Source organism: Macaca nemestrina, chromosome 5 (assembly GCF_043159975.1).
Source record: "Macaca nemestrina isolate mMacNem1 chromosome 5, mMacNem.hap1, whole genome shotgun sequence".
In the NCBI taxonomy this organism is placed as follows: Eukaryota; Metazoa; Chordata; class Mammalia; order Primates; family Cercopithecidae; genus Macaca; species Macaca nemestrina.
The window spans coordinates 173,374,109-173,387,416 of record NC_092129.1 but is presented as its reverse complement, the minus strand read 5'-3'; the positions used below and the strand labels follow the sequence as shown (position 1 = coordinate 173,387,416).

Below are 13,308 nucleotides of genomic sequence, written 5' to 3'. Positions count from 1 at the left end.
ATGGGCCAGGCACTGTGCTAAATGCTGCATAATTATCACTCCTGTGAAACGAACACGCGAAAAAGGGGGAGGTAGGCTCTACAATGGTTAAGCCAGTTACGGAGCAGGTTAGCAGGGAATTGTCATGGAAGGAAAGAAGCTGTCAGGGGAAATGCAGATGAGTTGAAGTTTTAAATCAGGTGATCAGGGAAGCCTCTCTGAGAAGTGACATTTGTGTAAAGACAGAAAGGAGGTGAGGGAGTGAACCGGAAGATTGTCTGGGGAGGGGTTCCAGGCAGATGAAGCAGCTGGGAGCAAGGAAGAAAAATAAATACCAGTGAGGGGGAAAGAGAAGATGCTGATGTCAGGGAGGTGGATGTGTGGGGCTTTGCAAAGCGCTGCCTGAGAAAAGGTTGCCACCAGAGGGTTTTGGGGAGAAAAACGGCACAATAAGACTTATAACACAAGCGCTCTGGTCACTGTGTTGAGAACACACTAAGATACAGAAAAAAGCCTCTTCACTGCAAGAAACAAATGCAGAGTTAGGACAGCTCTGCCATTTGCTGTGTGACCTTATACTCTGTGCCTCAATTTCTTCCATGTGTAAAAGCAGGAGATATTCATAGTCCTCACTGCACAGAGTTGGTATGAAGTGTAAGTTAACATATGTAAAGCGCTTCCAACAGTGGCAGATAATAAGCACTGCATATGCTTTTGCTAATATTTTTATGACTCCAATAAATGTGATCTAGAAGTAAGGTGGCAGATTAGGTTAAGAAAATAGGCGTTTTTTTTTTTAATGATTTCTTTTATTTCTTGGGGAAAGAGTTATTGACCTTGCTCTTCAAACAAACCTGTAAAATACTCACAAAGATGTAGAAATTGGTATTGTAGACACTTGATAGACATGAATTACCCGGGCGGACTGCAACTCGGGATTTGTTTTTTACCTTTTTGTTCAGGGACCTGTTAATTTGTAAAGTTCAACACATTCAGGCTCCAAAAATGATAAACTAATGCTTAAATTGAAGCTCAATTCCCTTTCTTCATGAGCTCTTCTGTTGTGACAGATGATCTCTACTGCTCTTGCTGTGTGAGTACACACCTGTGTGTACCTGTGTTTGTCTATCAGACACAATTCTTCCTCAAAGCCTCGTTGTGGGAAAAACAAAACAAAACACCCAAACCTACTGATGGGCCTCAGTGACCAAATACTAAAAACTTAACATTCCCTGACATGGTCTTGATCACACCCTTTTGACACATTTGTGTTTCAGGATTCCGATACCTCAGTGGGCCCCCAGTGAAAAGCTATCTCTTAACAACGTTAATGCTAGCTAGCAACATTCCCAAACACAAATCATTGATTGATTTACTCTGGTACTAATTGAAATAGAGCAGAAACCAATTTCTTTAATTTATGACATGTTTTGATGGACTTTTCCTACACAGAAGAGCTATGTGTTCTGGTTGAGGAACGACACTACAAGAAGCAGCATATGGTAGAGTTAAGGATGTAAGCTTTGACATTAGACCTTACTTTAAATAATAGCTCTACCAGTGACCAGGACTGTAGGTAATTTAATTCTCTGAGGTTCAGCCTCTTCAAATATAAGGTGAGGGAAGGGCTCGAGGATCATCGTGGATGATCCTAATTAAGGTTTTAGGCTTGCGCCTGCATAGGGAAGAATGAGTCCCTAAAGCCATTCCCTGCTAGTTAAGACAAGTCTCCTTATTAATTGTTCAGGAAAGTCTTCAATTAAATTGAAGGTCTGGCATACTGCAACTCCTGCAAGTTCTTAGTCATTATCAGCTTTGGCTGGTTAGAATCCACTATAATAAACACGGGCTTCAACTTAGCTCTCTGCAAGGTAGGTGCTGCTGCAAGTGGAAAGTCTGTCTTTAAGAATATGCGCTGCAATTTGCTTTATTCACTGATTATTATATTGATCGGATTTGTCTATGTTGATACTTGTAGGGGATGAAGGAGAGGGAGAAGTCAACCATGACAGCAAATTTTAGTGTAGAGCAACTGAGAGAATGGTGGTGCGGGAAACACAGGGAACAGGAGTGACTTGGAAGTGGGAATGGAGATAACTTCATGCTGTGGACATTCGGAATCCACAGAGCTGCGTGGAAATCAGATTTAACTTGCTCTCTTTCCCCCTTTAAGATGCTTCTCAAGTAGCCTCACTCCCTAAAACAAACGGATATTTGGCATTGAGCCACATTATTCTGCAGCCGCCATATTTTCTTGCAGGTAGAAGGCAGGCCCTTCCTGGTGTAAACAAACAAGATCGGGCTAGAGTGACACTCCTACCTCATGGCCCACATCTGGTTTATACCCTCTATTAATGGGGTCCTTCAAAATCCAGCCTCAGATGCCCTTCTTCCGCAGCGGTGGCCTCCACCTCTGGCCTGGCCCAGGTTACGTGGTCCAGCTTGTGCAAGACCCAATTCCAGCTCCGGGTTTCCGGCTTTTGGCCACTCAGGATTGGACCTGGGAGTGGAGCTGGTCGGCCCTGCAGGTGCTGGGCCTGGGGACTGAGGAAGCACAGAGATTCCCCGCCCCGTTCCCCGCCTTCGGCACTCGCGGCTAGGCACCGTCCCACTCCCCGCCCCCGGGATGCCTGGCGCGTGCGGCTATTCGGCAGCTCAAGCCCCGCCCCCACAGTCTCCATTCTCCGCTCTCCCCTCTCCCAGTACACTGCGCAGGAGACACGACGCCCCGCCTTTCTCCCCGCCCTGCCGCGCTCCAGGGACGCAGCGCGGACGCAAATGCGTTTCCGGCGAGACCTGGCTGCTGTGCCTCGCGGCTTGTGCGCGCTTGTGGACCGCGCGGGCCTTCGGGAGATCGGTGCGGATCCTTGGGGAGTATGGTTATTATTTTCTGCCACTTTTAGGGATTATTTAGGAGTTTCACGGCCTTCTGCTTTTCGTCTTGCCGATTCAGCCGGGCCTTTAGGCCGTGTGGTCGGTGCTTTTCTCGTCGGTATTTTCTGCATGTCTTGAAAGAAGCTGTGGATGGGCGGAGTCCCTGAGCTCCTGAGGGAAAGGCCTACCCATGTCGCATAGTGTTGCCCCGTTTCCTGGTGGTTTTGTTTCTCCATCTCTTTAAAAGCCTCCCTTACTCAGTGCCGCCTCGAGTTAAGAAGTGTGGGCAAGGCCGGGCGCGGTGGCTCAAGCCTGTAATCCCAGCACTTTGGGAGGCCAAGACGGGCGGATCACGAGGTCAGGAGATCGAGACCATCCTGGCTAACACCGTGAAACCCCGTCTCTACTAAGAAATACAAAAAACTAGCCGGGCGAGGTGACGGGCGCCTGTAGTCCCAGCTACTCCAGAGACTGAGGCACGAGAATGGCGTAAACCCGGGAGGCGGAGCTTGCAGTGAGCTGAGATCGGGCCACTGCACTCCAGCCTGGGCGACAGAGCGAGACTCCGCCTCAAAAAAAAAAAAAAGAAATGTGGGCAAGATCCCAAGCCTTAAGCCCTTCCCCATTTTATGGGAGCTTAATTCTTTCTTTCTTTTTTTTGGGGGGGTGGGGGGAGCGTCTCGCTGTGTTGCCCAGCCTGGAGTGCAGTAGCCTGAATATGTGTCATTGCAGCCTCTGCCTCCTGGGCTCAAGCCATTTTCCCACCTCAGCCTCCCAAGTAGCTGGTATTACAGGTGCACGCCACCATGCCCGATTTTTTTTTTTTTTTTTTTTTTTTAATAGAATATGGGTTTCACCATGTTGGCCAAGCTGTTCTCGAACTCCTAACCTCAGGTGATCCGCCTGCTTGGGCCTCCCAAAGTACTGGGATTACAGGCGTGAGCCACCTTGCCTGGCCTAATTCTTTAAACAGAATAAACGGGGTATGCATTGCTTTCCATCTTGTTAGGCTCGCTGCATACAGGATACTTTTCCGTAAGAAAATACCAGCTGTTTTTCCAAGGTTGCAATGTCACATGTGATTTTGATCTGAGTTTTCATATATTTTACCCCCTCTTCTGCCCTCCTAACAAGAACTGTGAGTTGGATGCAGAAGTTTCTAAAAAACTTGAGTATTGAAATTGGCTGTTGCAGCGGGGACGAAAAGCAACACCCCTGCCTCCCCCCGAAAGAGACATGAAAGTAGTTGGATTAAGGGCATGGGAGTATTTGCTTTCCGATTTAGTGATAACGTGAGTACTTGATGAAATGGCTAACACATTCCCTGATTATAGAGTTGGTCAGTGGATCTTGGCTGAGTTTCCTGTGGGCCTATGTAAAATGATCGGCATCTGTTCAGCGTTACTGTGTGCTAAGCACCTTTGCATGTGTCATACGTTGAATGCTCACAACAGCCCCAGGAAATTGGTACCAGTGTTATCCTCATGGTACGTGAAGGATACTGAGACTTAGGTTGCGTAGCTTGCGGGTTGGACACACTTCTTTCGGACTGCTGGAGAGCTGTGCTTTTAACCACTACTGATGCAGCTTGTTTTCCCCAGATGCAGGCCTAGGGTAGTCTCCTTTCTGGACTGAGAAGAGAAGAATGGAGAAGAGCCCCTTCCCATTGTGAGTGGACAGGAAATGGGTATGGAATAGCCAGGAGCTTCTGGAAACCAGAGTTCCTTTCCTCAGCTGAAAAGAACCCTAAGAGTAGACTGCCTGGGATTGCGTGGGAGATGGGAGGATCACTGGACCTGTGGGCCAGAGACTTGGGTTTGAGTCCCAGCTCTGGCTTTGCTGAGTTGTGTGACTCTCAGAAAGTCATCCAACCTCTGTGGGCCTTATTTTCAGTGATAGAACCTGTGGGGAATGATGACCTTTTAGTCCCATCCTATGACAATATGGTTTGTTTTTAAAGCCCGGTTAACACTGACTTCTCTCTCGTGTTTTCAGAGTGCCTTTGCATTGGTTTGGCTTTGGCTACACAGCAGTGGTTGTTTCTGGTGGGATCGTTGGCTATGTAAAAACAGGTATGGTTTTGTTGTTACTTAGCCTCTTAACATCTTCACGTTGTTCCAGTGAAATGTGAGTGCCCGGGTACCCCTGAGAAGCAAGCTCATTTCATTCAGGTTTGCTGTTGGTCCCCAAGCTGGAGTGCAGGCTTCCTTGTCAGTGTTGCAGCTCCTGCACTTGCCTTGCGGTTACCTGGTGAAGCTGAGCCAGGCCTCTTGTGGAATTACTTGTTTTTGCCTCTTTATCTAAAGATAGGCAGGGGTGGTTGTAGTTTGTTATTATCATTGACTACCGTGCATCAGCCACGACCCCCAAGTGCCATCTCTGGGCTCAGGTAGGAGGAAACCTCTGGTCTACACAGACTGGTATTTTGAAGTCTCCTCATTAGGCCAGGCAGGGGTGTGTCAGTGGCTGTGCTTGTTTCTGCCCCCTAGTCCTTGCCTGCATTCCCACCCAAACCCCTGCACCAGAATTCTTATTGTCCTGGTCTTCTATTTTTTTTAACCACCTGTCCCTATTTCCCTCTCCTTTTGTGATTTGCTGGAGGTCCTGCCTGTACACAGTTCCAGCCCTTCATGGTTGATCAGGCCTGTTTAGAAAGAAGGCCTAGCCACTAGCCACTAGTTCCATCTAAGGAGGGAAGATGGCCTTCTTTCCTTTCCTTAGATGGAAGTGCCCTGCTTATCAGAGGAGAGAAAAATGGGGTGGGAAGACCCTGACTTCTCTGAGAAGATAGCACACTCCCCGAAACATCTTCCTGCTTGAGTCCACCTTGGCTATGAGCTGTGTTGAGAGTTCTCTGTGCTGTCCTCCTTTGTAGGGCAGGGGGTCTGGTGGATTCTGTTAGTGAAATAAGTGCCTGACATTACAATGCAAGCTGTGTTTGCTTCCCTCTAGGAAGGGTGGCGTCCCTGGCTGCAGGGCTGCTCTTCGGCAGCCTCGCTGGCCTGGGTTCTTACCAGATGTCTCAGGATCCAAGGAACGTTTGGGTTTTCCTAGGTATGTCTGCTTCAGCGTCTCCTTAGGGCAGTCGTGTATCTGCAATACTCTTTTCCACACGACCCTGGTTTGGTGGAATGGAGCGAGTTCTTCACACTTAATTTACTACAGTTTCACTGCTTCTCCAAGTCCAAGTCCTCAGAAAGTTTGAAAATAGGAGAAGGGTGGCGGGAATTGTCCGGGTTCCTGTTTATCATTTATGTAGAGAACATGGAAAGATTTCCATACCTCATGAATTTTGTGACTCTCAGAAAATCTTCCCTCCTCTGTGGGCCTTATTTTCAGTGTTTACCTAGTAGAATTAGCATCAAACTTGTGTTACCCGTATTTACCCAGTAAAATTAGCATTAAACTTGTGTAAGACAAATATGTGTCAACCGTTGAGGTTTTCCGCTGAAAACCATTGGCCTCAGCATCACTACAATATCACACATCTGGGTTAGGTTTGCATCCACGTTGCATTTTTCCCGTTTGAAAATCACCTCTTTAGCAGTCAGCTAAATAAATATGTAAGACATAGGCCATGCCTTCCAGGAGCTTTCAACTGACTTCACTGGGGAAGTAAGACATGAGCATAGAAGCAGGACTGGAAACGTACCCTCTGAGCAGCATGGACAGTGAGTGGGGTGGGGGACCGAGGAGTCCTTCTTATCAGGGTGGCTTTCAGCACATTTCTGTGGGGCTCCACCCATGTGTCAGACACTGCTGGGAGTGTGGGTTCCTCACTGTCTCCACAAACCCCGTGTGAGAGTGAGTGCCATGTGGGAGGGAGAAGCCGTGTGATCTGTACCCATCAGCCGGGGTTGGGAAGGGAGGTCAGTGATGGCTAATGGGGTGTGCTGGGGAAGGAGGTGCGTCCAGGTCGCAGCTCTGCCTAACAGCTCCCTCCCTCATGCTGCAGAATGACTTTGAGCCTGCTTTTTCCCTTTCTCTGATCCTGCTCCACTCAGCAAATGACCTCATGCCTATTGTAGAGAAAAAACAGCAGCCATCAGGTGGGGACTCCCTGGAACCTTTAATCTCCAAGCCTCACCTCGTCCTGTTTTCCCTCCTCTCCAACACCAGTGTCCTCCTCTGTGCTTTGAGTGTCTTCTCCCTGACCTTCTCCAGACCTTTACACTGGCAAGGATCCTGTCTTGTATTTGTATTCCTCCTTTTAGGTGGATCCCCCCCATTGATATTCAGATGTGCTTGTCTCTTTCCTCTTCATAAACTTTTTTTTTTTTTTTTTGAGACAGAGTCTCACTGTGTTGCCCAGGCTGGAGTGCAGTGGCGCGGTCTTGGCTCACTGCAACCTCTGCCTCTTGGGTTCGAGCGCTTCTCCCGCCTCAGCCTTCTAGGTAGCTGGGATTACAGGCACCTCCCACCACTTCAGGCTGATTTTTGTATTTTTAGCAGATACGGGGTTTCGCTATGTCCAGGCTGGTCTGGAACTCCTGACCTCAGGTGATCTGCCCGCCTCGGCCTCCCAAAGTGTTGGGATTACAGCCGTGAGGCACCATGCCCAGCCAAGAGGGCAAGAGGGAGGAAATGGGAGGCCAGAAACCTACAGCACCTGGTATTTTCCCCAAGGTGGGGTGGTATTCTCCCATCCAAGTACCATGCAGGACCGACTTTGCTTAGCTCTTGGGAGCAGACAAGATCGAGCGTGTTCAGGGCGGTATGGTGGTAGACCAAACACTTCTTAAAGATCATTTATGCAGCTGGGCGTGGTGGCTCACGCCTGTAATCCCAGCAGTTAGGGAGACCGAGGCAGGTGGATCACCTGAGGTCGGGAGTTCGAGACCAGTCTGACCAACATGGAGAAACCCCCGTCTCTACTAAAAATACAAAATTAGCCGGGCGTGGTGGCTGGCACCTGTAATCCCAGCTACTCGGGAGGCTGAGACAGGACAATTGCTCAAACCTGGGAGGTGGTGGTTGCAGTGAGCCGAGATGAAGCCACTGTACTCCAGCCTGGGCAACAGGAGCGAGACTCCGTTTCAAAAAAAAAAAAAAGATCATTTATGCTTCCTTTCCCATCACACATGATCAGCCCATCTCAGTCTCTGTTTCTGTCCCTGTGTTTGTGGAACAGCTCTCCCTGAGGCTGCCAGTGACCTGTGTTTGTACAAAATCCAATCTACATTTTTCAGTCCTCATTTTACTTGGCCATTTAGCAGTTCTCAGCATGGTTGACCAATCATTTTCCATTCTCCTGGTTTCCCTTTTTATTCTCTCATTTTCTTTTGGCAACTCATTTTCCTTTTTGGCCACTAGACATTGAAGTTCTTCAGGCTCTTTTTGTCTACTCACTTGACAGTTTATAAGTACCATCAAAGCCTATGCCTTTAATTTCCACCAATACACAAATGACACAAATTTCTCTCTCCTCCAGGCTGGATTCTCATGTATTCATTTGCCCACTTTCCTTCAGATGTCTCTAGGAATCTGCCCAGACCTAACCTCATGGCCACACACTCCTCCTGTCTTCTGTTCTCCATCCATTCAGGTCTTGATTGCTCTCTTTCCCCTCCACCGCCCCCTTTCTGACTAATCCATCAGCAGGTCTTGTCAACACTATTTCCGGCCCTTATCCTGAGTTGTCCTCTTTTTCATCTGCACAACCATCATCCTAGTCCCAGTTATCCCCTCTTTCTTTCCTGCATTCCCAAGGACGTTCCTTAGCTGGTATCCCCATGTACCCTCTAGTTTCCCTGAAGTTTGTTCTGTATGGTACAGCTAGAATTATGCTTTCAAAATGCAACTCTGGGCCGGGTGCAGTGGCTGACGCCTGTAGTCCTAGCACTTTGGGAGGCTAAGGCAGGTGGACTGCCTGAACTCAGGAGTTTCAGACCACCCTGGACAACGTGATGAAATCCCGTCTCTACTAAAATTAAAAAAAAATTAGCCGGGCATGGTGCCAGGTGCCTGTAGTCTCAGCTACTTGGGAGGCTGAGACTTGAGGATTGCTTGAACCGGGGAGGTAGAGGTTGTAGTGAGCTGAGATCATGCCACTGCACTCCAGCCTGTGTTGCAGAGTGAGACTGTCTCAAAAAATAATAATAATGCAACTCTGTTCATGCATCTTTCTGCTTAGTAGCCTTTAATAGCTTCTCATTGCTCTTAGGATGAAAACCCAATCCCTAGTATGGCCTTCAAGGCTCCATGTGGCCTGGCCCCTCTTACTTGCAAACTGCATCTTGACTTCTGTGCCACAGTGCCCATTTAGGGTGAATGTGCCACACTCCCTGTCAACCACCGGGCCTCTGCATATACTGTCCCCTCTGCCTGGAAAGGGCCTTCCCATCCTTCAGCTTATTAACTCCTGTAATTTCAGATCTCAGCCAGTCTTCACTTCCTTGGCTAAAAGCCTTGCATGATCTCCCTGAATAGGTTGATCCCCTGTTGAGCTTTTTTGTGTAGCATCAATTATACCTGAAGCACAAATTGTACCTTGGTTTTCTTTGTGTGATTGTTTAAAGTCTGTCCCATCAGACCTGAAGCACTGTAAAAGGGCAAAGACAGTTACAATTACCTTTGTATTCTCCAGCACCTAGCACAGCGCTTGACATGTAGTAGGTGCTTTGACAGTTACCCAGTGGGAATTGCGTGCAGGGTAGAGGAAATAGTGTCTGCAGGGTGTGAGAAACAGCAGCATTTTGGAGAAAACTAACACATTGATGGCTAAAGTGTGGGTTTTGCAGAAGAAGAGTGGTAAGAGATGAGGCTGGAAGGGCAGGCAGGGCCCAGGCTGTGAAGGGCCCTGTTTGGCCAATATTGGTACTTGGACCCATAGGATGTGGGCAGCCAGTAGTCTCCCCCTACTTGGAGAAGGAGGAATAAGCATAGGATGAGGTGTGACCCTTGAGAGATGGGTGGGGCTTGGTCCACTTCTGATTCCCCTGCGTAGAAGATGTAATGAGTTTTGACCCTTCTTTGTATCTTTTTCAGCTGCTACATCTGTTACTTTTGTTGGTGTTTTGGGATTGAGATCCTACTACTATGGAAAAGTCATGCCTGTAGGTTTAATTGCAGGTGCCAGGTACTTTCATTTGTTACTTTTCTTTACCATGTAGAGTTCAGTTTATTCCCCAGGATACTTTATGCATTCAAAACCTAACTTGTTTCAGGATATCTGATGCTATGCATCAGCTGACATTTGATTTATACACTAATAGGAGATGCTTCAAAAACAATGGTTGATTTAATGTCACAATGACATGAGTATATCCATTCACTCTGGAGATGGCTTTCTCTGGTCCTAGCTCCTCCCTGTATGGTGGCAGAAGTTTTAGTGCAAAGCTATGACTGCAACCTTTTGTGTGACTTGTGGGGAATGTGTGGGGGTCCCATATTTCTTAGATGTGTAGGTGTCTTTTATAGAAAATTTTACTAGAAGGGAATTTTGATTGAATCCTGTTTTCTAATTTTGATTATAATACGTAAACCAAATTGTGGTTTTAAAAAAATTTAGTTGTAGGCCAGGCACAGTGGCACACACCTGTAATCCCAGCACTGTGAGAGGCCATGGCGGGCATATCACTTGAGGTCAGGAGTTCGAGACTAGCCTGTCCAACATGGTGAAACTCCTCTCTATGAAAAATACAAAAATTAGCTGGGCGCGGTGGTGCATGCTTGTAATCCCAGCTACTCGGGAGGTCGAGGCAGGAGACTCGCTTGAACTGGTGAGGTGGAGGTTGCAGTCAGTTGAAATCGTGCCGCTGCACTCCAACCTGGGCAACAGGGTGAGTGAGACTCCGTCTCAAAAAAAAGAAAAAAAAATCAGTTATTAAGTGTGATAAAGACATCCTGAAGGCAGGGGAATTTTAACAAACCTGTTTTGGAGAAAGATTGCATACTCTACTCTCGTAGTTGCGACGCTGCCAGTGTAATTTTTTTTTTTTGAGACGGAGTCTGGCTCTGTCGCCCAGGCTGGAGTGCAGCGGCCAGATCTCAGCTCACTGCAAGCTCCACCTCCTGGGTTTACGCCATTCTCCTGCCTCAGCCTCCCGAGTAGCTGGGACTACAGGCTCCCGCCACCTCGCCCGGCTATTTTTTGTATTTTTTAGTAGAGACGGGGTTTCACCTTGTTAGCCAGGATGGTCTTGATCTACTGACCTCGTGATCCGCCCGTCTCGGCCTCCCAAAGTGCTGGGATTACAGGCTTGAGCCACCGCGCCCGGCCAATATTTTATACCTGAAGCAAAAGAGTCAATGTGGAGCAAGGTCTAGAGCAGTAAACTGAGAGGCTGGAGCTTCGACCATTAATCAGATCCCTGAGGGTGGGGTGGCCTTGCTCTCTCTTGTGTCCATTTCTCTTCAAATTATTGGCAGTTGGATTAGGATCCAGCTCATGTGTGCTATTTTAAGACCTCAGTATGAGACTGTCCCTTGGCTTGCTTTTTCTCTGGTTCCTCCAGGGATGGAAATTTTACCTCTGACCACTTTTGCCTTAGTACCTCCTCCCCCACACAGTTGTGAGGAACCTGCAGAGTTTAGTTCCTTAAAAACATAGTTGCCTGTTCTGTCCTTTACCTGACGTTTTCTATCTTGTTTCTTTTAAACAGTTTGCTGATGGCCGCCAAAGTTGGAGTTCGTATGTTGATGGCAGCTGATTAGCAGAAGTCATGTTCCAGCTTGGACTCATGAAGGATTAAAAATCTGCATCTTCCCCTATTTTCAATGTATTAAGAGAAATAAGTGCAGCATTTTTGCATTTGACATTTTACCTAAAAAAAAAAAAGACACCAAACTTGGCGGAGGGGTGGAAAATCAGTTGTTACCATTATAACCCTACAGAGGTTATAAAGAGGATGTAACATGAGCTTATTGAGACCCTCACAGAGATCGATTCTTGTATATTGATGTTCTCTTCTTTCTGTATCTATAGGTAAATCTCAAGGGTAAAATGTTAGGTGTTGACATTGAGAACCCTGAAACCCCATTCCGTGCTCAGAGGAACAGTGTGAAAAAATAGAGTATCTGTTCTTCTGCTCATCTTAGACCACAGACTGACTTTGAAATTATGTTAAGTGAAATATCATTGAAAATAAAGTTTACTATAAATAATATTTCCTATGGTGTCTTCATTGCCAGAGCTGGTCTAGTTCATAGAATGACATGGTGCTAGCCGCAAGATATAGCAACTTGAAAGTATTTTGTTGATATTTAGAAATTACCTATTTTGAGAAATTTAAGGACCAAGGAAAGTTATTTGATTGTACATTGCACTGAAGCTTGTTTCAAAATGATCTCTGAGGATTTTTTTTGTTTTTTAAGAGACAGGGACTTTTTCCATCACCTAGCCTGGAGTGCAGTGGTACAACTATATCTCACTGTAACCTCAAACTCTTGGGTTCAGTCCTCCCACCTCAGCCTCCTGAATAGCTGGTACTACTGGTGCATACCACCTCGCTAACATTTTATGTTTTTGTAGAGATGCCGTCTTGCTCTTGCCCAGGCTGGTATCAAACTCCTGGCCTCAAGCGATCCTCTCTCCTTAGCTTCCCAAAGTCGTGGCTAATGAGCATGAGCCACTGTACCTAGCTACTGAGGATTTCTAAGATTAGGACTGTGTAGCAAAAAAAGTGTGATTTTTTGTTGTTGTTAATTAGTTCATATGTAATTGTGAAACTGGAAGACCCATCTAGAGCTTGAATCACCTAATTTGGTCTCTACATTGGACACATTTGCTGGATACTGGTACGTTTTTAGTTTACTTTATTCATGTTTGAATATGAAGAATTAATCTGGTGCCCCTTGCTTTAGTTTTCATTCCGTTTAAAAAGGTAAGGAGCTGGGCGCGGTGGCTCACACCTGTAATCCCAACACGTTGGGAGGCCGAGGTGGGTGGATTACAAGGTCAGGAATTTGAGACCAGCCTGGCCAACACGGTGAAACCCTGTCTCCACTAAAAATTCAAAAATTAGCTGGGTGTGGTGACATGTACCTGTAATCCCAGCTACTCAGGAGGCTGAGGCAGGAGAATTGCTTGAACCCGGGAGGCGGTGGCTGCAGCGAGCTGAGATCGCGCCGCTGCACTCCGACCTGGGCGACAGAGCGAGACTCTTGTCTCAAAAAAAAAAAAAAAAAGGTATTTGCTACTGATTTCCCCTAACTGATACTGGTTGAGTTTAGAGTATAGTTCAGACACTTTATGTATTTGCATAAGCCCCTTGATGGTGATCCTAGTTTTCCATCCTTTTTTATAGGACTCTGGACAATTGAGGGCACTTGTGTTGCAGTGGTAGAGGCATCAGAAGGCCATAGACCATCCAAACCTACCAGCCTCCCAGGCTTCCATAGCTAAGAGTTTGAGTCTCAATGTTGGCCCTTTTTTCATGTGTCATGGAGTGTTTCCAAAGGGCACACAGTTTTGCCACCTTCAGTCCTAGAGGAGCACCTGAATCCTGAATGACA

The 13,308-nt window shown here is 47.0% G+C and overlaps 1 protein-coding gene across 1 annotated transcript; it reads left to right on the top strand.

Moving 5' to 3' along the window:
- Nucleotides 1–2,700: 2,700 nt before the first annotated feature.
- Nucleotides 2,701–11,960, top strand: LOC105482416 (transmembrane protein 14B). The gene is made up of 6 exons (XM_011742506.3): nt 2,701–2,836; nt 4,455–4,521; nt 4,849–4,925; nt 5,806–5,907; nt 9,841–9,931; nt 11,457–11,960. The coding sequence occupies exons 2-6, from the start codon at nt 4,499–4,501 to the stop codon at nt 11,506–11,508; spliced, it is 345 nt and encodes a 114-aa protein (XP_011740808.1). The 5' UTR covers nt 2,701–2,836; nt 4,455–4,498; the 3' UTR covers nt 11,509–11,960.
- Nucleotides 11,961–13,308: the final 1,348 nt, after the last annotated feature.